Source organism: Ptychodera flava, chromosome 16 (genome assembly GCF_041260155.1).
Source record: "Ptychodera flava strain L36383 chromosome 16, AS_Pfla_20210202, whole genome shotgun sequence".
In the NCBI taxonomy this organism is placed as follows: Eukaryota; Metazoa; Hemichordata; class Enteropneusta; family Ptychoderidae; genus Ptychodera; species Ptychodera flava.
This window is the reverse complement of record NC_091943.1, coordinates 2,897,380-2,921,201: the sequence shown is the minus strand read 5'-3', so window position 1 is coordinate 2,921,201 and position 23,822 is coordinate 2,897,380. Positions and strand designations below refer to the sequence as shown.

Sequence of the window (23,822 nt, the reverse complement as noted above, 5' to 3'; positions counted from 1 at the left end):
AAGAACCCATTATTATTATTATTATTATTATTATTATTATGACTCACTTTGCAATTCTTTCATAGACAAAGCATCCAACACTACGGGTCACAAGTCCAGATACAGTTTCAGGGCGACCAATTACGTCAAGGCGATATGATGTTCCAAACAGACTTTATTCTCTTTTCAAATCCAAAGGATTGTAATTTGCTTCTCATCATGGGTATACTTTTTGTCATGCTACACCTTCGATTCTGTTCCCGATTAAAGACAAAGGATATTTATCGCGGCTTTCTCGTTACCGTCTGTTTCGCAAACGCAAGTTTAGCAATGTATTATTATTATCTGACCTATATTGTATCATTCATTAATAAATGGACTGCGACCGAATTGTAGACAAGTGCAATTTATTTTCTGTTGTGCCGTCAGTCTTTGTTAGAGACTTGCCTCAGTTTCTATTGAAGGTTCTCGGATGGCAGGACATGCAACCAACAAGTTCTATAGATTAGTGCATTCAATTCAGTACAGATGCAAATGTACATACTAATCGTGCGCGTTTTAATAAGTGTTAGCACATTCCTAAGCTGCCTTTTTACGATGGATGAATCCCGAATGTGTCCATACAAAATATTAGACCATTGTTGAAATCAACATTTCGAATATGAAATTTGCTAACATTGATGAAATGCGATGTTAATATCTATCGAAAGTTATACTGCATGGGAGGCAAATGCAGGCCTGGTTTACATTTGGTTAAGAACATCTCAACGCAAAGTGTCACGGCAAACATGGCAAAACTATCATATAACTTTAGGCCTACATATAGAATCATACTTCTTGTGCTTTTCCTTTATCCTAGATGGTGTCGTTCACATTTAACGTCCACAGAGTATTCAAACAAAGGATTTCAGACGACATCTTTAATATGAAACATGAACACAGTCTTTCATATGTTGACAAGAATTTAGATAATTTCCGATTGATGCTAGTGCTCGACATTTCAAGACTTATGTCTCCTTTGTCAAACGCGTGTATATTGGTTGCTGTGTATAACGAGGGACTTCCTCTTTTAGCCCTTGGCAGACTGTCAAACAAGGCTTAAATGTTCCAGTCTCACACCGTTGTCATACAGGTAATTCATATAATTTATCATTGAGTCCATTGTTGTGTCTCTCTTTAAAGTCTTCGGTGAAGAATCTCTGAAAATAATGAAAATATTGAACTAGTAATAGTAAATACGTGAGAAAGAAAAATACACACTCAGAAAACAGCAAGTGCCACTCATTGAAAATTATATATTTTGCATTCATGTAAATTTGAGACTGTTATACGTTTTTCTAACTGAATCTACGAAAACACGAGGAGCACAAAATTATGTGAAATTCGTAGAACTTACTTTTGATTTGTTCGTTTGACTTCTTAACATATAATCAAAGTCAGCCATCAGCTGGTCTGGTGTTGGGCGATTGTATCGGTCTTCATGCCAACAGAGCTGCATAATCCGATAGCTATAAGGAAAGAAACATAGCAGTGTATGGTGACATACATTCCTGCATTTTTGTATTCCTGTATCTTGGCATAGTATATAGCTGATACTGTTATAAGTAAATCACATTACATACAGAATACAAATTCGTCATAGACACGAAGCTGAAGGTGGCGATCGGCTTCTGGTATACACTGTAAGTACATTCTGTTCATTTGTAAATGAATATACGATGTGCTAACGTTTGAATTTAAGGGGTAATTGCAGTGCTTCTTCACGAAAGGCAAAATATTATAAACCTTCACAATACAGTTGAAAGTTACTTACGCTGTAGGTGTGCATCCTTCTGGTTTCACTGGTCTTCTGCCACTTTGTAGATAGTCAAGTAAATTTTCAACTGGTACACCCATCATGGGAGAACCACCTTGTCGAAAGACCAGCATCAAACAGAAGGCATGATTAAGATAGCACTACTGGTATTGATGTGTTATAAACACGATTGGAATGGTATTTTATGAGAAAATAGGATCTTTTTATTGTTCAAATTTATCAAAAATGTCAGGTGCCCTATAGCTGAAAGTTGCAATATTACAAATCACCAATTAAGGCAAGTGCATTGCAAAAAAAGCGATAATTAGATGACCTTAAATCTGCTGATCACACCTATGTTACCATAATTTCCCCTTTTTTCAAATTAGTTCCAATTGTTTTTAAAGTCGAAACCTTCTCTCTGTCTCTTACTTTAATGCAAAATTTGTGATTTTTAGCACTTTTTTCGTATTTAGAAGATTTTTTATTCGAGTCTCATAAAAGGAAAAAAGTCGCATTACTCATTATTGTCAGATGTATCAAGAAAGTAACATTACAATATGATCAATGTATCAGTGAAAACAACAAGTCATTGACGTGGAACATTTTTAAATACGGAGTGATGGCTGATTGTTCTGACAGAGCACAAGGAAGAATACCGTCTTCCTAGATCCTCTACTCTATCAATAAGGGAGTCACGAATCAAAAACTAGTCAATCCTGCTTTGAATGCTTACTGGATTGAGGCGATTCCAAGCGTAAAGACGAACTTTTGGATTACGAACCCGCCACACGTCAACCAAATCTAGCAATCCAAAATCTTTAAAATAAAGCCTTAACAGTCGCCACTCCCGGGGGTTCCCTGCCATGCGATCTTTATCGATGTCTAATGCCAGGTTATCGTTACCACCCAAAATGAAGCAGAGGTCTGGGACTGATGTGCCCTCCTTTACCTTGATTTTCAGCACTTACCAAGAGAACATATTTCCCACAGTAGTATTCCGTACGACCATCTGTGACAAGAACAAACATACAAAATTACTGTATAGCAAAATGTCAAAGAATATTGTTTATATAAAACAGGCTAATATCAGTCTTTAGAAAAAATGAGGTTAATGTTTTAGTTTTATTTAAGGAAGTAAAGCTAAACTTACAGTCGTTGCAAACTTAGTCATATTCGATGTGATAAGATATTGTACGACTGAAAAACGAAAAATACTTGGAAAGATTCCATTGATAATAGATAGAGGAAACATTATCAGTTTTCCAAACGTTGAAGTAATCACACCATATTAAAGGTCTGGTGAAATGCCCATGTTGCAAAATCACAGAAATACAGTTGATGGTCTATAAAACAGTTATATTCATTTCTTTTTTCGTTTAGCGCGCGTGATTATGAAATATGGCAAAAGAAAAATGCAATGTGGGCGTGTCACCCAAGCCTCTCAAGTCGACTTTTTTCGGCTTTCCGAAGTTTGCCCGACGCCGTATCTCATAATGGGAAGTAACTATTTCACACCTCCGTAAGCTCCCCACGGGGGTAACTTCTAGGGTTTCCGCTTACATGATCAGTACAGTGTCCTCCTTCACTATGGGAAGACGTTGTCGGATGCATGCACAAGAATAAATTATCAACACATCAACCCTGTATCCGCTTGTCTTTATTTTAACGCTGAAAATTACGATTCTGGATCGCGATGCAAATCGACAGCAACATGGAACGTAAATGGGACCGCAATTAAAATGCACTACAACACAGAAGGTTGAGACCGCGATGCAAATCAACTGCATGAACAGCAACACTGAACGTTGTGACTGCCATTAAAATGCACTGGTCTACAACATGGAACGTCGGGACCGCAATGCAAATAGACAGTAACATAAAACTTAAATGGGACCGTGATTAAAATGCACAACAACACGGAAGGTGGGGATCGCGATGCAAATCAGCTGCATGAACAGCAACACTGAACGTTGGGGCACGGTGGTTGGGACTACCATTAAAATAAACAACAACACGGAACGTAAAGAGATCGCGATACAAATCATCAAGGTAGATTTCTACCTCCATGATACAAATCGACAGCAACACGGAACGCGTCGTTGGGATGGCGATTAGAATGAAGAACAACGGGGAATACTGGACCATGAGGCCCACGATGAAAATCGTACGCAACATGAAACGTTTAAGACCGCGATTAAAATGCACAACACGGAACATCTAGACCGCAATGCAAATCAACTGCAACACCGAACGTTGTGGCCGCGATTAAAATGCGTATGTCTGCTATGTATAGCAAAAGTTTCAATTCTCGCGAGCAAGCGTTCCTATGCCTTCTGTACACTAGACAAAATGACGTCAAATTTATCACGAGGGCTCGATTGCGTGTGTCTAAGTTTCAATTCTCGCGAGAGTCATTTATGTATACTGTGCACTAGACTAAATGACGTCAAATCTCTCGCGAGACGTGGCTCGATTGAAAATACGCACGACGGAAAGAACGCAATAATATGGAAGTAGATACAGTTTTTGCGAATCGCCGAGAGAGAAGCGCAGATCAACAAAAGACAAAAAAGCACGTTTTTTCTTTATTTTGCTATATTTTTTTTAGACAAAAGTCAGCTTCGCCACTGTGGCGGATTAGGATCGATTTTTTTTTCGCCACTTCAGATTTCAATAATAATGTTTATTGCGCAACAACACACTTAAAGAGGCACTCCCATTTGGTAACATTTTTAAAACACATTTTTTTAATGCCAACGGTCGATATTTGACGTGGCGACTGCGCGCGGATCACGAGATATCGACAAAAACATGTCTTCAAAAAAGTAAAAGTTTGAATTCCGGTGGCCCACCTAAATTCAGCTTCCGAACATCGAACGTTCGGCACTGGGGCCATTGTCAACTAAGCTATGGAGTACGAGTCTATGCTGGCGCTGCTGTACGCCACAGTATGCGTCGGAGATCGGTCATGTCCCGTGGAAGAAAGGTGAGTCTTACTGACTTGACGTATAAACGAAAAACAATTTTTGCTGATTGCACCAGAATTCGCATAGGTGACTAGCACAGTTATGTGTGGTTGATACATAGCGGCCGCCGCGTGGTATGCATAGACGCATACCACGCGCGCGGCGTACTGTGTGGCAGACGACAAAATGTAGTCGTCGGACGCGGCTAATACTTGACACGTAAAAACTGATGTTTATGTGGTATTGGTTAAAAACATAACACAACTGATTTAGAATAATGAAAACGACAAAAACTAAGGAGAAGTTTTAAAAAACTTACCTAAGGTAAAGGCATAAGCTTAATGCTGTATACAAAGTCTTTGCAGTGGGAAGTAAATTAAACGCGTCGTTCGAACTTATTGTAGACTCCCTAAAATATCGTCCATCAGCACAACAACAAACCTTCGGGGGATTTCGGGTCAAAATCAGAAACGATCGTAAACCTTCGGGATGTGAAAAATACGCTCGGGAAATGACATGTTTTTATCGATATCTCGCGATCCGCGCGCAGTCGCCACGTCAAATATCGACCGTTGGCATTAAAAAAATGTGTTTTAAAAATGTTAGCAAATGGGAGTGCCTCTTTAAGAAGTGTGGTAAGGCAAAAATATCTGTACAGTTAAACGAAGTGTGGTGAGGCAAAAATACCTTTACAGTTCAACGTTACAGGGATTAACAAACACTGGTTTTAGCTGCTGTTGGGGGAGAAAGTAAAGTACTTGAAATATACTTAACAACGGGTAATTTATCTGACTGACTCAATTGGCATTGGCGAAAGTGGCAAATGGGCAGCATGAACACAGGTGGGTTGCACTGATCGCACTTTGTTTTGTTAGCGGATATCGGGCAGAGATAAGGCGGCGTGGGACTGCTATTCGATGTAAATGAAAACATCTGTGACGCCACACTTGGCCAACCTTGACTCCCGCTGAGGGCGTGACCAGGGTGTCGCAAAAGGACTCGATAAAAACCACGCAAAATAATTAACACAGGTGTGTACTTTTAGGTTTCAATTCTGTTGCGAGTGTAATAATATTGCCCCCCTGGAAGATATTCAGTCACAAGAAGGGGACCATTTCACCAGACCTTTAAAAATAATCATGAAAAATAACGGGATCTAATAAATTTCCATGTATTTTTCATCAGATTTAAACCCTTTGAGTGCTGTAATTTTTCCACAGGGCCTCACAAGTGCCTATTTAAGTCAATATTACAGCGTTTTTCTTTCTTTTTCAATGTTAAAAATAATCCAGCTGAAGAGAACAACACTTGTGTAGCTGTCTTTTGTGTAGCGTGTATTGGCATGTATAGTGAGTCCTCGTAAATGTGACCTTTAGTTCCGTGACCTCTAGGCCCGGCTCTAGCCATGCCTACTTCCTGCCCTGCCCTCGCTATGCTTACTGTACTAATTTCCCAAGGGAAGCAGCTCTTCGCCAAGCCAAGACCATCAGCGCCGCTAAGTACCTGGTTACTTAAAATGCATCATAAATATTCATATATTTATGTGGGCGAGTCTGCATTAATGAGCGTCAAAAAGCACCAGGGCTACCGGCGACCTCAAGCATGGAGCAACATGTTACGGCTCTGGCGACTGTTGTTTTTGGCAAAAATGCAGAGTAAAGAAAGTCCGGTAAAGTATTCAGTGCGTTGTACGCGCGATCGAGCAAACATTGTAGAAGCCGTCGACGGCTCACGGGAAAATGGTCGAAAATACGTGTTCTTATCTTCAAGAAAGTTAGCAGGCGTACAGAATGAGTCTCAATCGATCAATTCGACCAGAAAAAAATAATTACGATTTCAAAATCGTCGATTTATTAGGAAATTAAAACTGCCGAAATAATTTTAGTGGTCGAATCAATTGGAACGACGAGGATGAAATTTACGCGAGACATGTTTGCCATGTTGAGACTGCATGCTTCAAAGCATGGACTGTGAAATTTTGTGAGGTCGACAAATTAGGTAACAAAAAACCTCAAACGCACCTGGGTGTCACATCAAAATAAAAGTGGCCGCGATTACAGACGGAGCGATCTGTGACACTGCCACCGGCCGCCCGACGGACGACGCGTAAGTTGACATCGTGTGCCAGCCCTTGGAAATATATTGTAACTCCCTGACAGGCAGATGAGATAGTCTAATGGCGTTTGATGCATTGAAAGTTTGTAAAAATAATAAAAAATGACATCACCGATCATAAGAAACGTGGTGTTGAAGATAATATTTTTTAAGAGAAGACTATGGCGACCATATTTCTGTAAGTATTGTCTAACTTTGGAAAACCAATATCTGAAGATTTACTTCAACCACCACTTTTATATTTATTCTACTCTTATTATAAGATTAGTCGAATTTCTGGAAAGTAGGTGTACATTTTCGATGTCTGTGTATCGTCTACACCGAAGTCATATCCGAAACAGTATATTCAGATCGCGACAGCGTAGACCTCTCTCTCCCTCTCTCTCTCTCCGGCATTTCGATATTTTATACTGTCGACATTTATATATAAGTCTAAAGTTTCAGGTCACTGCTCAATGCAAGTAGTTGATGTCAATTTTCCGTATCGGGCATGGTCTCTATCGTCACTCAAATCGTTAGTTTTTTCCTGTTATATTCGATATCAGACTCAAAACACAACGTGAACAATGCTGATACGTGCATATTTCGTATCGAAAACCGGTAAAGTTCGTAACTGGTGATATGTCGCGGCCTGGAGAAAGTTCATCACCATCGATCGAATGTCCGTGACGCTTTTTCTGTCAAATAGACATATTGACATAAGACATATTGCACAGGGAACTTCGCGGTATGGCAATTATATGAATTTTACCGTGAAGAAATCTGTGAATTTACAACCAACAGTAAACATGGCGGAGCAATAATACCGACTTCAGAGACTTCGATTTTATTTTCATTGCGATCGCTGGTGAGAGCGAGTCGTCCGGTCGAATTTTTTCCCACTGGCTATTTGGCTTTGAATTTTCAATTGCCCTCATGTGCTAAAAACAAGACGGGCGTTCTCTGTGAATCAATAAGTCTTTGAATATGAAAAATCGGACATCTGAACCTCAACTCGCAGCTTGAAAGTTGTTCTCCGAATCGGGACAGAGACATCGGTGAGGCCGGATTTCACATAATAGCTATGGAAACCGACGGCTCGTTCGGTGTAAGAAAGCATGCGATGTACGTCTACGTTATTTTTACTGGTTTTGAGAACTTCTAAAATAATTTGTAATCTGTATATCTTCGCACATCGAACCGATATTGTATACCTATCACCGTCGAAGTTTATGTCTATCACTGTAGAGTTCTTTTTATCCAAAACACATATCCAGAAGAGTCCCACAGAGCAGTCAAATGAAATTGCTTCAAACGAATGAAATTGCACGAAAGAATGAAAATCAACAGCACATCCTGGACGTGATTTAAAACAATAGCGCTTGTGAATAGGACTATTCTATTTGAGTAACGGGGATGGAAAGCACAGAACTGTAAAAGTACTGGAAAAACGTGCCGTTTTTCTCGCAATTTTAGCAACTGTAACGACCCTTTATTCTTTACTAATACCTTTCCATAATTGAATTAAACTAGGTTTAGGGCTTATACACACAGTGTACACTGATGTACAGAACTTTAAAAAAGTACTCTGCTGGGAACGAGCAGGGTTTACACCAGAATGGGCGCAGTAAAACAATGGGCACGTCCATAGGTTCAAGGACTTTCACGGGGACACGGTGGCAAAGAGTGTAGTGTCGTAAAATTGCTTAGACTAGTTTTAAGAACATACAATATCTGGTCATAGGTGTACTGCTACCTGTGAATCGAAACGACAAGTGTAGGCCTATAGCTTCGAAATTTTATGGGAGAGACACCACGACTGAGACCGTCAGTAGCACAACAAACTATTCCGAATTATGCGTCCGTGTTTAATACAGATATCTCTGTAGGTGATTCTGGTTTCTCAATCGAAATGAATCAAAAGTCCGACATTGACAACATTGACATGAAATATGTCCGAAAATTTTGTTTTATTCAACCAACTGATTCATCTCCTTTGATATCCCTAAGTTACATGTAAACAGTCCGGAAAGACTGACATCGATGTCTCCCGGGCCCCATGCATAAAGTATGGCCGTATGAGTTCAAATAGTTCAGTGTTATATATTTTCTTGTCCTTCTCTTTCTTTTTGAGCCAGTGCAGTGTCATTATTGTGAACATGGCTAACAAATAAATAATATTTCTTCACCGTTTTGCAAAATATCTCGTCAACCGGGCGCATGGGCAACGTCTTTGCACGTTGGTCAAAACTAATGACACTGTAGGTCAGGATATAACATCGGTCAAAGTAAGATTGAATAAGGAAGACGAAAATGCTTTCATCGATTGACAAAAATGAGAAGGAACGAGTCAGTAAATATCAATCCATAAAGGGGAGATCGAGACTGCCATCCCCCATGATTAATCAACTGGGAACAAAATATGTATTTCGATTGACAGACTTACACAACCAGAGACAGCATTTTATTCAGCTTTAAAATAAGTCACTGCCTTTACCCCGTTTCCGTTTCGATCTACTCTGCTCTGTCCCCAATCGGTATGGTGTTAGGTGATAACGCAATCTCGACGGTATCTGCTAAAGTGCGGGTTGCGGGCTGCGGTTTTTAGAATTATGGCTAGATTTCTATTATATGTAATATGGCATTTAGTATATAAGAAATAAAACCTTTAGAATGTGTCTATTATCAATAATGATGATCAGGTCTATCGTACAGTATCCCTTTTCCTGCGAAGTCCATATTTCACCATCAGGTCAAGATGGTTAAAATTAATGAAACACAACTATATGGTGTATTTTAACGTAATACTGTATATTTGAAGGCTGTTGAAAACATCAATGCTGTAAACTTGATTTTTTGGACTAAAGATGCTATAACAGACCAAACCAAATGGGTGAAAATACGTCATGTTTCTGAAAAAATCAAAATCTGCTAAACTAAAAGCGGCGATTCCGAGGACCAATTTATTTATTCCGAGCTGCCTGGCCATTACAAATAATTAGGGATCTGAATCACTTTTCTTTCTTGCCATGGATGTGAGTGAGAAATATACGTAATACCAGACTGACAAAAAAAAATCGCGCCTTGGAAATGTCGCCACTTATCGCGGAATGAAAATTGTTACATTTCTAGTATCAGGCCATAGTAAATTCTCTGTAATGCATCCATTCACAATTCGGTTCCAGGGCAACTCATACAGAAAATTAAACAATGCCTAGTTAAATGCAATGCATAAGGAAAGATTTGACTTAAAAAAGCGTAGAAGTGATGTGTATTGTAAATGCCGTGTATTTTTCATGAAATCTTTAAAAAGAAAAAGACGTACAACAAAGGACTTAGTTTACTTTGCCGTTTCGGTTCAAGCGAGGTCGCGACCTCAGAGAACGACATTCTGCTAACATTTTACGCGAGAATTTCAGTGGGAAAAACACGCCGGTGCGTTGCCTTATTTTCAGGAATCGATCTAATAGGAATATTTTTGGATGAGTTTGTGTTCTGCAGCTCTCAATAATTTATCTCCTAATATCATGAACGTATGACTTGCACCTGCAGTATGATAGTCGCTCCATGCCGGTATGCCCCCTTCAAGCATTTGATCCAGCGTGACTATGAAAAGTTTCCTAGGACTATAATCGTGTTCACCACAATAAAATTATTTGAAACGGCGTTGAAAACGATTTTGAAAATTGTGCTTTTATCGGCGGTTGAACTAATCTGAAGTGTGAGAAGGGCGAAAATGATATCAAAAAACACACATTTTTTCATGCCCGCAACCCGCAGCCCGCAACCCGCAAAATAGCGCATCCGAATCTCGACTGGCTTTTTAACCTCCCAGCGATAAAATGGGAACAAAATAGGCATAACAAACTTTAGGGACCGTCTCAGATTGTCGCAGAAGTTCAAGAAACGAAATTTCTTCGTTTAGATTAAAACCCCCTCCCCCTCCCCCTAAACGAAACTTCAAAAGTGCGAAATGTTCATGTCTGCCTGAGAATACAATGTTGCATTTTGCTATAGCTACTAAAGACGTATTCCCCTTGCCACATTACAATTAATCCATCAGATTTGAGTATTAACAGGGCATTTTACCGCGTAAAAGTTTCATTTTATTTTACTTTCCCTATTTGCATCTCTTGTGCTGTTCTTTGTCTTTGTGAACACGCAATTTGTACTTGGTAGGGGCAGTAAATAAGCGAGAAACTCTGACAAGGGGGCCCAGGCATGTTCAATCATATTAAAACGACTATGACCAGGTGCATAACCCCGTGCATAATAAGTGAGAATAAAAACATCTAGTGGTTAGAGCAGACGCTTATAAATAGCACATTTTAAAAAATGATACTTTTTGTCTTTGTATAATTTGATGAATGAAAGGTTTAGGATACAATGTTACTATCGGCAAATTGTGTTTGGGGCACAAACGAGATGGAAACGGTTAAAAATTTGTTGGCATGAGTGTGCAGTTTTTCTTTAATTTAAAATAAACACGCGAAAACTTGTGATCACAAAATAAAAGTGCGAAAGTGAAGTTCACTAATTGAATGGAGGTCAAACCCCCTCCCCCCCTTAACGAATGAATTTCGCTTTTTGAACTTCTGCGACAATCTGAGACGGTCCCTTAGGTGATCTGCCGGCTGTGTCGCGTACGGGCCATGTGCAACACATCGTGTTTGTAAATATGTTAATTTCCTGTTTATTTCTTGCATAAGGCACGCCCCACCACTCTTGAACGAGCCGTCACTCACCAGATTACGTCCTCATTATACAGTATAATCAAGTTGCCCACACATGTACTTTACGGCGCACATGGGTCGCTTCGGACATGGTGCTGACAGCGTCCAATTTTCTTCACATTCTACATTCACGAAGGTTCATTTTTAGACTTTAATGACAATGTCAGATCGTGTGCCAAAACAATGGCCGTGTCCGTCAAAAAAATTACCAAGATTTCATGTTTTCGGAGATTCACCATAACACTGATACTGCGGATATGGCCGGATCTGCCTCCCTTGGGAAATATAGTACAGTAAACACAGCGACGTCTGTACACGTGTACAGAAGGCATGGCCAGAGGAATTGGCTAGAGGTCACGGAACTAAAGGTCGTATTTACATATGATCACATTCCCCATTGAGGGCGCACTATACATGCCAATACAAGCTACACAAAAGACAGCTACACAAATGTTGTGCTCTTCAGCTTTATTTGTAACATTGAAAAAGAAAGAAAAACGCTGTAATATTGACTTAAATAGGCACTTATGAGCCCCTGTGATTTTTCCCACCAAAATTTTGCCAATTTTAATGAATTTATCTGTAATTAGTTTTTGATAATTTTTAACCAAATGGACCTCACTTTTTATAGGCTACAGTTTTTCATCAAAATGTTGGCAAAAATCCGAAAACAATTGAGTTAAGTATATTTTATCAAGTCAAAACAAAAATTACTTTGGAGCTCAAAGGGTTAATCTTACCTATCGCCTTCAAGTGTAAATGTTCCATCAACGAGAAACTCTGGCGGCATCCATCGTAATGGAAATCTATTATGTTGATTTGCCTGCGAACAGAGATATCACAAACGCTGCTGTGAGTATACGCAGTAATACTTGGTACATGTGACCTCGTGATGACCCTCTTTCCATCAGAAGGCTCTTGTAACCTTGCGACTTCACAGAAGATAGAAATTGGTAGACAGGAGGGGGCCAGGACAAATTGACAGTTTATCAGACAAGAGGATAAATAAGCAAGAAAATACGGCACGAATACAACAAAGGTGATGCAGAAAGTTTGTGACACCGCAACAACGCTTCCAGTCTACTGCAAACTCCAAGAAGCACATACATGAACAGAATATAAGAGCCACGAAAAATAACTTATTCTAACTATACATCTTCATTAATTCAGTGTATACACAAAATCTTACTCTTTTGGCCATTGCAGTCGAGAAAAGCGTTTGGAAGACTATAGTTTCTAGACCTCTTTACTATTATTTTCCTTGTTTGAAACAACGTAAATGATGACTTTTTAGAAAATCAAAATAATTAATAACATACCCACGAAAGTGAATGATAATCACTCTCAAGCCTTTCGTAAACGTCTCGTCCAAGTCCAAAATCTCCGATCTTGGCTGTGAAGTCTGAAGTTAAGAACACATTGCGAGCAGCGATGTCTTTGTGCATGACGCCTTTCATGAACATGAACGACAGCGCATTAGCTACGTCTCTGGCAACTTCAATCAATCGTGTTTCGGTCTCGGTGTTGAGTAATCTCAGCGATATGAGGTAGTTCTTCAGATCACCGTTGGATGCATATTCTGTCAGTATGTATTTTGGATCTTGATGGACGAAGAAGAACTTACATAAGTTAAAATCAATTAGGTTTGCATTGTGGACAACAACGCTTTCTGTCGAACAAAACTTTTTGTAACACTGAAAAAAACAAAGTACTAAACGGTGTTTTCAGCCGTTTAGATTACATATATTCAGATGAAATGAGAAATACCTTATTTGCAACTACCGGACATTGAGCTAGAATTTAGGTAAAGGTGTTATCTTTCGCTTTGTCTAATTGGAGGTTAATCGTATGAAGCTGATTTTGTTAACCCATTTGTCCCTATAGGATGAAGTTTATTGTCCTACCTCCAATTATGCGAATGCCAAGAAATGAGATAATATTAGGATGGCATGCTAATTCCAGCAGACACCGGACTTCGTTGATGAAATTTTTCCGACTTATTGCATCTGAACGAACTGAATTGAAACGAGAAAATCATAGTCAGTAGGCATGTTCAAGCGAACCATCGTCTCGTGTGTGACCCGTTACAAATTACACGGGTATATTGGGTAATAATCGATTTAACACGTTTACATGTACTCATGCCCAGAATTTTATAAATGATAGGAAAAATTTAAATTTTCAGGCTTTACTTTTATCCACCTTGCTCATTAATATGAAAATATCTTTGTAAATAAGCTTCATTGACAAAGCATACGAAGAAGTCGACACCATGAGCGTCAAATCCTGATCGAAGTAACGCCACGCTCACTAGCTATTCGGAGGTAGAACTGACCATGCAAAAGTTCTAATATTAAATAAAGCTGACATAAAAATTACAAAACCTTTCATAGAATAACAACATGATAATACCACAAGATTCAATGCATTATTCCCGTATTTAGCTACCTGAAATATCCTTGTTCCTCAAAACCCTTCAAAATTTTATGTCGACAACATTGCATCGTAGACAGGGAGTTTTTGTTTTTAGATTTGTTTGTACATTTTGTTTACTTGAACACTGCAAATGTGGTTTGGGAACACTCCTAAACTGATGACGTCTATCGTGTATGTGGGAACATATCTCTCATATCACTGCTGATATTGTACGGTAAAAGCCACCCCGATGAAGCGATATGGGCATTTGAATATGATAACGTTTATGAGCACACGCTAACGCTGACTTTCATATTATAAGGCTCAGGGGGCGCGAGACGAATAGCAACCTTTATCAAAGTGGACAGCTTGTGTGTTTAGAGGAATTTGACCCACTTTCGCAGAGAGTTTTAGCTGCGACTATTTGTTCCTTTCCGTGGAGGACCAATCGAGCTTTGTAGACTCGTCCGTACTCTCCCACACCAATCGGCTCTTCATCAAGTATCTTCAAACCTTTCCTCTCAACATTCCAAGCCAATGCTACTTTTGGTAAATGTTCCTAGTTATAAAAGATACGTGTAGTGTTAATTGAATTAGTAGCATAGTAACGAAAAAAGAAATAAGCACAGAGACACATTTTTGGAAATCAGTTGTATAATAACTTTTGGGAAGCCTGTAACAGAGTTATTTATTTTTGTTTGCCCACTTCCGGCGAATCTATGTGATAAAAATGCAAAATGGAAAATTTGACAATTTTATCTTCATGACGTAGGGATACTCCATGTAAGATCGAATTTGAGTCTGGAAAGCAAAACCTGAACTCAAGAAGTGAAGAAATCATACACGTGCTCATATAAAGTACCAAAGTTAATTAAGACACATTTGCACTTAACCAATACATTTCAAAAGCAATATTTCTTATCAAAGAATACATGAAGACCCCGCCATACTTTATCTTTTCAACAAGCAGAGAATATAAAGTTTAGTATGGTAACAATAGTTTACTTGAAGGATGAAGATGGTACATGTTTGGATGGACGATCTGAATTTCGAATTAATGATAAAATTAATGGAAGAAAAAAAATTGATACTAGAGCATGTGTAAAAAAATTAACAATTTTGTTGAACACTATCAATTCCGGCAGTGGTTGATAGACTGACGTTCTTAAAATGATCCAAAAAGACCCACTTACGACTTCTTGTCATGCTAAAAGCGAAACCAAATGATATTTTGTAATCGGGGTTGAAAAACTAATGAAAATTGAAATAATAATCTTTGCAAAAGAGTAATTTTGAGCATAAGAATAAATAAAGTGAGTCTTGCCTGTAGATAATCCTCTAACTCCCGGTCGTTTCCATCTAGGGGTACGTAAGACCATTGCGTTTTCACAATATACACGAGCAATAGAAGAATAATGACAACTGCACCCAGTACTATCATTGCCCACACATAGAGAAGTAAAAACATAGTTCCAGCTGTAGGTGATAAGTTTGAAAATAAAGTGCGAGGTTTTACTGGATGGCACTTGTCTTTGCATTTTTTATCCATTTAGTCCAGGTTTCTTTCTGAATGTGTGAATTATTTAGCTAAATTTGCAATCACATTATAGTATGGAAAGTATGATTTTGTTGTCAGCACCGGTACATGATTGCCTTGCGATATTGAACTTTTGAAGAGAAAAATTACTCAGATAATGAGGTTACTCTAAGGAATGTTTGGGTTACATCTGTTTTCATGGGGTACAATGCAATGTATCTTTACGAAAAGCTGTTTGAGGTTTGCAGAATTTAAATTTATTTTAAAAAATTGACAAGTATTTTATTTTGACTTTCAAGTTTTCAGGTCTTGTTGATCGTAAGAGCTACTGAGGTTGAAAAGAGTTCTAAAACTCCTGACAAGACAGTATTTTTGTTTATCTTTTTGTGAAAATTTACAAAACGTTTAAATTGTTATACATATTTACTGACATATTCCATGTTCTCGTTTCGTGCCTCATCAGGCAAAGTTATATTATATCTTCTTTGCCGGCCAAATATGAAATTGTCATCAAATTTGCTGGGATGTTCTTTTTTACTTGTAGTTCAGTCGTCAGGAAAACATAATAACAATGTAGCGCGTTGTAAAATCGAATTTAACATTATTCGATAGGTATAATGCGTAAATTATCGAGTTGTTATAAAACCGCTTACTACTCTCTAGTCTCTGTCTGGTAACATACACCGTAAAATTGCAACGAGCAATGTTATTCAATGTATTCGATGCCCACATCATGATGTCGTGCTCTCCAATGCCAAATCTTTGTCCGGACTTTCGATTGGATGTCAAAACAACTGGACCAGAGTTGTCAGTAGTCGAAGGGCTGATCCAATTGACTACAGCGGAATTTCCATCAACGTCTGCCTCCACAGTTAGGTCTCCAGGACAGCCAGTGATATTTGGTGGCTGGACGTCTGTTGGAAACAAAGTAAGGATCATGTCATACATGGCTAGGTTTCAAGTTGCTTTAAAATCTTGATAGAGCATGTTAACTTGACATAGTACATAATGTGTCAAATATTGAAATAAACAGATAATCATCTGCTGAATAAACAACCGAAGTGAATTTCAGCGTGCATAACAGAAAAATTAGTATGAATGTTCATAAATTGACAAATCTTACCCAAGTCGCATGATTTTCCGGCCCATCCGTCCAGACAAACACAGCCCGTAGATCGATCACATCTCATGGCCTGTTGGCAATTGCATGTGTCATTGCAGAAATCACCAAACATGTTTTCCGCGCAACCTGTATGGGAACTTCATCGCTAATATATTGCAAATTTTTGAGGTGTACAGTGTAAGGGGCCGTGGATAATGAAAACATGCGCATGGTAAACGAAACTAATTGCGTTTGGCCTCAACCCCCTCCCCCTCCTCTAAACGAAAGTTTGGAAGTGCGAAAATCCAACTAAGGCTCATTCTGTATCTGCATACCAACAATGGGTAATTACGTCCTTATGAAATCACGCATACGCTACCCCCCGCCGCATACTCCCTCTACAATCTATCTCTGTTCAGCGCCAACTCAACAATGACGCAACCAATAGAATGAAATGAAACAGTGTATCCAAACTGATCGTTACGTTATTTTACTCATGCACTGATTCAGATGTATGTAAAAAAAGGCTGGTGTAGCCCCGGTGCCATACTGGCCTGATACACGCAAAACGATATAGCGCGATTTTTGCAATACATAAACACGTGTACAGAGATGTTGCAATATGAAAACTTGAAGTACGATTTTTGTGCAAGGTAATCGAAATACAACCAAATCCCCCCCCTAAACACAGAAGTTACTTTTACCGTACGCATGTGTAAATTATCCATAGCCTCTAACTTACCCAGGTGGTTAAAGGTTGGAATAGCAAATTTTGTGACAGTTAATTATACAAACATTTTCTGTCAAGTTCGATTATTTCTCTTGAATTTCAATCTATCGGTTGAAAATAGTTTCTTGACCTGGTCCAATATATCATGTTGAAATACGAACACAGCCAGTATGTGCTCTATGTTGACACAAAGTCCAAACAAACAAACAAACACTCATTTATCAAAAGAAGCGTGACCACATATTTTTATTTTACAGGCTTATAAATTTGTGGTTTACCCTACTAAGTGAATGTTTTCAGAACAATACCAATATTTTGAAAGGCTACTGCCGTTGCCCCTTTTAAGAGTTCAATACCAAAACAAACTACGAAAATAGAGTACTATGACAAAGATGAAGACATCTGTGTAATACTGTTGATGTTGATGTTAACGATCGGGTAGGGATATCGGTTACAATAATGTAGAGGGATTACCTGAATAGGTAACGGTAGCTTCAGCCATGTATTCTATTCCATCTAGATCGGTAACTGAACACTGGTAAGTACCAACTCGGCCCTCGTTGAAATGAGGAATTGTCAGTCGACTGAAGTATGAAAAGACGAATTTGATTACAAATAATAACCACATGGAGACTTTAAGGAGTTCAACATGTTGAAAATTGAAAATCTACTTTTGTTGCTAGAGAAATGTAAAATCATTTTACTTAAAACCTTATATAAGGCATCTGAACTTGTTCTATGTAGGTAATGAAATTATTTACTCTTCTGTAACAATACTTTGTATCAGTAGACTATTCAAATGATCAACAGTAACCCATCGTTGGATTTTATTATTCATTAAATGGTACATCAAACAATGTCTTTTTTAAATCTGTAATTGTCAGCAAAGTGATAGAATAACCTGTCAATCACCTGTCAATTATTCTTAAACGTTTATTGTTTTACATACTGAAAGCACTTTCTCTCTCCCTAGGTGCTCAAGGCATGTGTTGAGGCTTCGTTTACTGGTCGAAATGAACATTCACCGTCTGCAGACAAGATTTTGTTTGAATGCGAAATTTCCAAACAGACGGTTTTCATAGCGTTTTACTAGCGTTAATGACAAACATTCACAATTGGAACACTTTTTCATTGTGAAAATCACATGGCCGTCGTAGGTCAACCTCCAGTAGGAACTCGAATTCAGTTTTACAATATTTACTATTGAAACAATCTACACTTTGGAATGAGATAAGACAAAATGCCGATGTTTGGAAAGCATGTGATACACAAATTGCCATTGTTCATAATTGGTCATTGTTCTGAGAATGTATTCTTTGCATAAACGTATAACATTAATTGACGCAAAGAAATGACAAGGAGACAAAGGTTTGGCCGAAATCCAAGAGCGATGGCACATCCAGGTGTCGTCACCACTCCCCCCAAAAGGCCAGTCGCAGATTTAAATTGCCTCGGGGGAGGGAGGCATGTTGCTGGGATACACGTACTGCCATGGGGGTGGGGACGGGGGTCGAGAAGTCGTAGCGGCCTAGTACGGCGGTACGGGGTCCCTCACTAGATCCCACCACACATCGGGCAACGTGTTACCGGGCACCCATTACAGGCCGATGACATTGACCCAATGGACCTTTAATGCGTTTTAAGCTATCCAAATAAACAAAATAAGTACAGTTCTCTTTATTTGTGGGCTGCTGTCTTGCAGGTAAGTTACTTTTTTAAAGTGGAGTGTGAGTAGGAGTTTGCGATGTGAACTTGAGTGTGGCAAAAGTTAAAATGGCCGATATGTAGCATTGACCGCACTGATATGAGCATGGGTAATAACTCGGTAGAGATGACGCAAGTAGTTTCGATAGGGTAATTGAGGGAAAGAGGAGGGGCATTAGGTTAAGGCGAGAGTACATATATAGCAGGCGATGAGACAAAAGCGATGCGTGGTGACCTATGTAGATCCGTGGTCTCAGTCTTGGCCTCCGTGTCTCTTTCCCGCGCTAACCACGATTATAGGAGAGCCTGATGAACCATAAAACGCAACTCATTGGGCTACATACATTGCTTATATATGTTAAAGGATATCTAGTTTCATTTAATTACAGATATGAGGGTGTCAGTGCTCATTTCCGTTTCTGAACTTTCGCGCAATAGATTGAAAATTGGAAAGGAAAATTCTAGATTGATTTTACAGCACTTTCGCAGAAAAAGTTGAATCATTCTGACCCCGTGTCTAATCTCTCTTTGTAATATTTTGAAAAGGTTACATGGCTAAAGAGGCGCCAAATGTAAAAAAAATTGATTTACATAATCACCCTTATTTCAGAGATAGAACAGTTAGAAAATGTATATAGAGAGGAAATTTTTAATATATATATATATATATATATATATATATATATATATATATATATGTATATATACATATATATATTATATATATGTATATATATATATGAATGCATACATATATGTGTATGTATATGTATGCATACATATGTATGGCCAATGTATATGTGTGTTTGTGTATATATATATATATATATATATATATAATATATATATATATAAATAAATATTAATTTTACACAATCATATATATATATATATATATATATTATATATATATATATATATATATATATATATATATATATATATATATATATATAATATATATATATATATATATACCCCAGGCCGAAGAAACTGACCAGTCCCTACGTATATTTATTTATTTTGCCTTTCAGAAAACGAGAAGGGTTTGCAAGCGTAAATGTTTTCGAAATCAAGATTTTGTACTCTGCTCTTCTGAACATTTTATACCTTAAAGGACCGACCATACGTCCTGCATGAATTAGTTGTCTGCGACTCAATAAATTAATTTCCAGTTAAATGTGAAATTCTTTAAGAGCTGATGTGATTGATGTGCTCAAGCACAAGAGTATTTTGTGTCTGAGTACAAATCAGGTGGGCAATATAAAAATAATTGATTATTTACCATTTATAGAAGTAGAGCACTGCACCAAATGTTCGATATCTTTAACCAACTGACTCATCAAGGGGTTATTACATGTGTCGATTAACGATATTTCTGTCTCAAAACTCTAAACCACATATTGTGAAATTTTATATCCCACACAAATATGAACGAATTCTAATTTTGAATTGACGATTAATTAAATGTAGTTGTATTTTGTCAAAGTTGCAGCGCTGCAAAAAATATCCTTACGCAAAATATAATTTGCTCAACATTAAAGCATCTGATTTATATAATCAACTAACCATACTTAAAATTAACATGATATTCTTCTTTTTCATCAGCATGTGACTGATATTTGTTACAAGCCACCGTGGATTTTCTGTCAGGCACTGGAGTCGCCTATGAAATGTACTGACCTGCTATGCAGTTCATACAAGACCTGCTCTATGGAATCCAATGGTATACTACCAGATGAACCATTGAAAAATGTCCATATTGTACCGTTTGCAGAGTTTACTTTAAAATTGTAGTGACAGGAAAGGAAGAACATTTGTCCATAGATGGGCATAGTACTCATAGGTACTATCAATATCTCTTTTGAAGCTGGAATCAAACAAATGCGTCTGATATCATCAAGAAAGTGTGCAATGATTTTAGCTACACTGTATAATGCTCGTACTAAACATTTTATGTTAAAAAACAACACTAGTTTCACTAAGGACCTTATGTGAGGTGAATGTTTGGAAGTAGTTAACGAAGCTTTAAATTCAGCAATCATAACTTAACATACTATCTCCCTTGAGAAGGATAGTGCGATATTTTTCGATAATAGCATTTTACAGTATTTTACATGGCGTCTGTATTTGCTGAATTTATGTTTTTCTATTCGATGATTGGAACTTAGAGTCTATGTAGTCTATGTTACATACCAAGCAAAGAAGTCTGTCATCACGGGAGCTACGCTGAGTGCTTCAAAAGGGTTCGATTACCGAAAATGTCAAGTAAAAAGAGAAAATACTTGCAGTTTCAAAGATATCAAATTTGATTACCTATATCGCAGGCTGGACCTATCCATCCTTTTGGGCATTTACAAGCACCATTGAATCCATGACAAGTAGCACCATTTCTACATATGCAGTCTTTATGACACATCAAACCATATCTACCTTCTGGGCAGCCTGTAGGAAATGTCAAAAAATTGCAGCAAGAAACACTTGAAATGTGAAGGATTTCGACTACATAAACATATTGATAATAAATAAATAGTCCGTACATAAGGCAGCCTTCCACTTGTCCACTGGAGGCCACATAACAACTCTCCTCTGGTATAATATCTGTAACACAAGGAATGTATGGGTTCAGATGATTTATCTTGTCATTTTATCATGTTTATAATGCTCGTATCATATATCTATTGACATAACCCTCTATGGTACAATTTTCTACTTTGATGCTTAGTTTTTAAAATGAATTTAAATGACATGAAAATGGTCTGGATTCTCGAGAAGACCCGATTCAACGAAACCTCCGTTCATTCTCTATGCTGACCTGCAGTGCTAACGCTCATGCGGCTCTAATTTTCTATTGCTGGAAAATCTAAATACTTGACCTATTCAAACTTCATTCAAGAACTCCATGATAGAGTTACAGTCCAACACTTTCGCAAAAACGCACAAAGAATAAGCAAAGATAAGGCTAAAGTTAAATTGAAACATACGTTCTTAACAAGTTCATTGGACTCAAGATGGCAAAGAAGAATAAGTGGAATTTATAAGTACGAGGACAAAATCGAAATAATTGAAATTTATTTGAACGAGGACAAATATCCTAACCAGTCTGATTTCGTACTGTTTCTTGGTGAATTGTATTCAAGCTGAATGACAATTTTCAAGGACATATAGTTCACACAGAGTTCACTGCCGCTGACTGAGATGCTCTGCACAACGTGTAAATCTGATCAACAGTAGGAATGTAGGAATCTGATCAACATGGCTCGATGATCTTCAATACTTGTTGTCGACAAGGAAAAAATATACCATCATTATTATTTCTGTTGATTTCATAGGTTAACAGCTGTCTGTGTTGTAAGCATAGCATTGCGCTTTACGTAAACCTGACAACAGTATTGATGCCATCCCCTCATACAAGTGCCAATGGCAGACTGCTAACAGGGTCGATACCAAAGCCTATCATCATCGTGGCCGAGTAAAGTGTAGGACCAAGAACTCGTTGCGTTCATAAAACTCAAGAAGACTGACTAACTAGAAGCTTCTTTATAAAGAGCAATAATGTAGTAAACGCAACAATAATCGTCACAGACTAGACCATAATAAATGCAGATGAAGTCGACTGTGGTCATGAAATTTAGCTTACCGTTAATTACAAATTCTGCTTTTACTGTGTTCATGATGAAGTCCGCGGCGGAAGGAGCAGCAGATATAAGAATCACGACAGATTCGCAAGTAGGAATCTGATCAAGTGATATTTCAAGAATACAATCAGATCGTATCGAAAAATCGTTTGAAAAATTCCTAGGAAATGTGTCCTGGAGGAAAGAAAACATAAACGTGAGTGATACAGTTCAACTTATCTGAATCCAACCGTTATGCTGGCTAGAATAAAGTTCATCTCACCCTGTTCAGTTCTCAAAGGTATACCTTTCTCTCACTTATATTTCGTTTTTAGTCTCCCAAACAAGAAAATAGTTTGACCCATTGTTATGTACGTCATTCCCTACACTCATGACCTGAGTTCAATCAATTTAGAAAATTCGCAAGGTCACTGTCCTTCAAGACCTTACAACCTTGAATTCAATTAGTCATATTTACAACTTTCTAGAAATCAATTAGTCACCAATGAAAATGTGTTTAGAGCCGTAATTAGCATATCAATAGAAGTTCTAGATTGTTCTTTAATTCTCATATATAACCATTAAAGCATAAATACTGGGACAGCAGGCTTTCAGCCGGATATTTGGGATCGTGTCTCTGACGTGTTACTTCAGAGTTTGGAACCTCCAGCAGTTTAAAGTTTCAAGACTTTTCAAGACCTTCACAGCAATGCTTGATTTACTCTTTGGACTTTGTGCAACCTCAAGCCTGCAAGCAAGCCAAAGAACTACATCGGTCTGCCACACTGTCTGACTTTTAAACTTTGCCGTCCCAGCTGAGATAAGTGGCCTTTACATTTTTACAGTTTGTATTCTATCACTTGCCTTAGCGACTAGCTTTAATTTTTGTTGAAATTCCGTTTTAAAGGAAACTGCTGAGTTCACCGTTTTGTTCGGTTTTTCTCACGTAACACCCATGTCTTCCTACTCTTCATTCTTTTCTGACTTCGATAATGTTATAACATATAAGGTAAGGTAGTATTAAACCTAATGAAGGCGATTCGACCAAATTTTTGTACCAACATTTGGTTATGATGAAGAAGATGTCAGTTCTGGTAACGCAACATTTACTGGCAATAAAACGTACCCTGCCGTGATAGAATATGGT

The 23,822-nt window shown here is 38.0% G+C and overlaps 1 protein-coding gene and 1 long non-coding RNA gene across 2 annotated transcripts in view; both read right to left on the bottom strand.

Moving 5' to 3' along the window:
* LOC139152523 (uncharacterized) overlaps nucleotides 1-22,864 on the bottom strand; it is a 38,017-nt gene extending 15,153 nt beyond the window's left edge. Inside the window, exons 1-2 of the long non-coding RNA XR_011556646.1 lie at nucleotides 22,699-22,864; nucleotides 21,375-21,503 (exon numbers count right to left, since the gene is read on the bottom strand). This is a non-coding gene — a long non-coding RNA (uncharacterized lncRNA). The remainder of the gene's footprint in view (nucleotides 1-21,374; nucleotides 21,504-22,698) is intronic.
* Nucleotides 764-12,388, bottom strand: LOC139152522 (fibroblast growth factor receptor 2-like). Its single transcript, XM_070725711.1, has 5 exons — nucleotides 12,311-12,388; nucleotides 2,746-2,786; nucleotides 1,793-1,889; nucleotides 1,376-1,487; nucleotides 764-1,178 (listed from the first exon to the last, which is right to left on the bottom strand). Exons 1-5 carry the CDS (start codon nucleotides 12,358-12,360, stop codon nucleotides 1,104-1,106), a joined length of 375 nt encoding a protein of 124 aa, XP_070581812.1. The 5' UTR covers nucleotides 12,361-12,388; the 3' UTR covers nucleotides 764-1,103.
* Nucleotides 22,865-23,822: the final 958 nt, after the last annotated feature.

Bases quoted from the DNA above. Each gene is read 5' to 3' on its own strand.
- LOC139152522 (XM_070725711.1), bottom strand. From the start codon at position 12,360: ATGCCGCCAGAGTTTCTCGTTGATGGAACATTTACACTTGAAGGCGAT. The intron at 2,787-12,310 runs GTAAGATTAACC...TTCTTGTCACAG, and splicing joins TTTACACTTGAAGGCGATAG to ATGGTCGTACGGAATACTAC. The intron at 1,890-2,745 runs GTAAGTGCTGAA...TCTTTCGACAAG, and splicing joins GTGGGAAATATGTTCTCTTG to GTGGTTCTCCCATGATGGGT.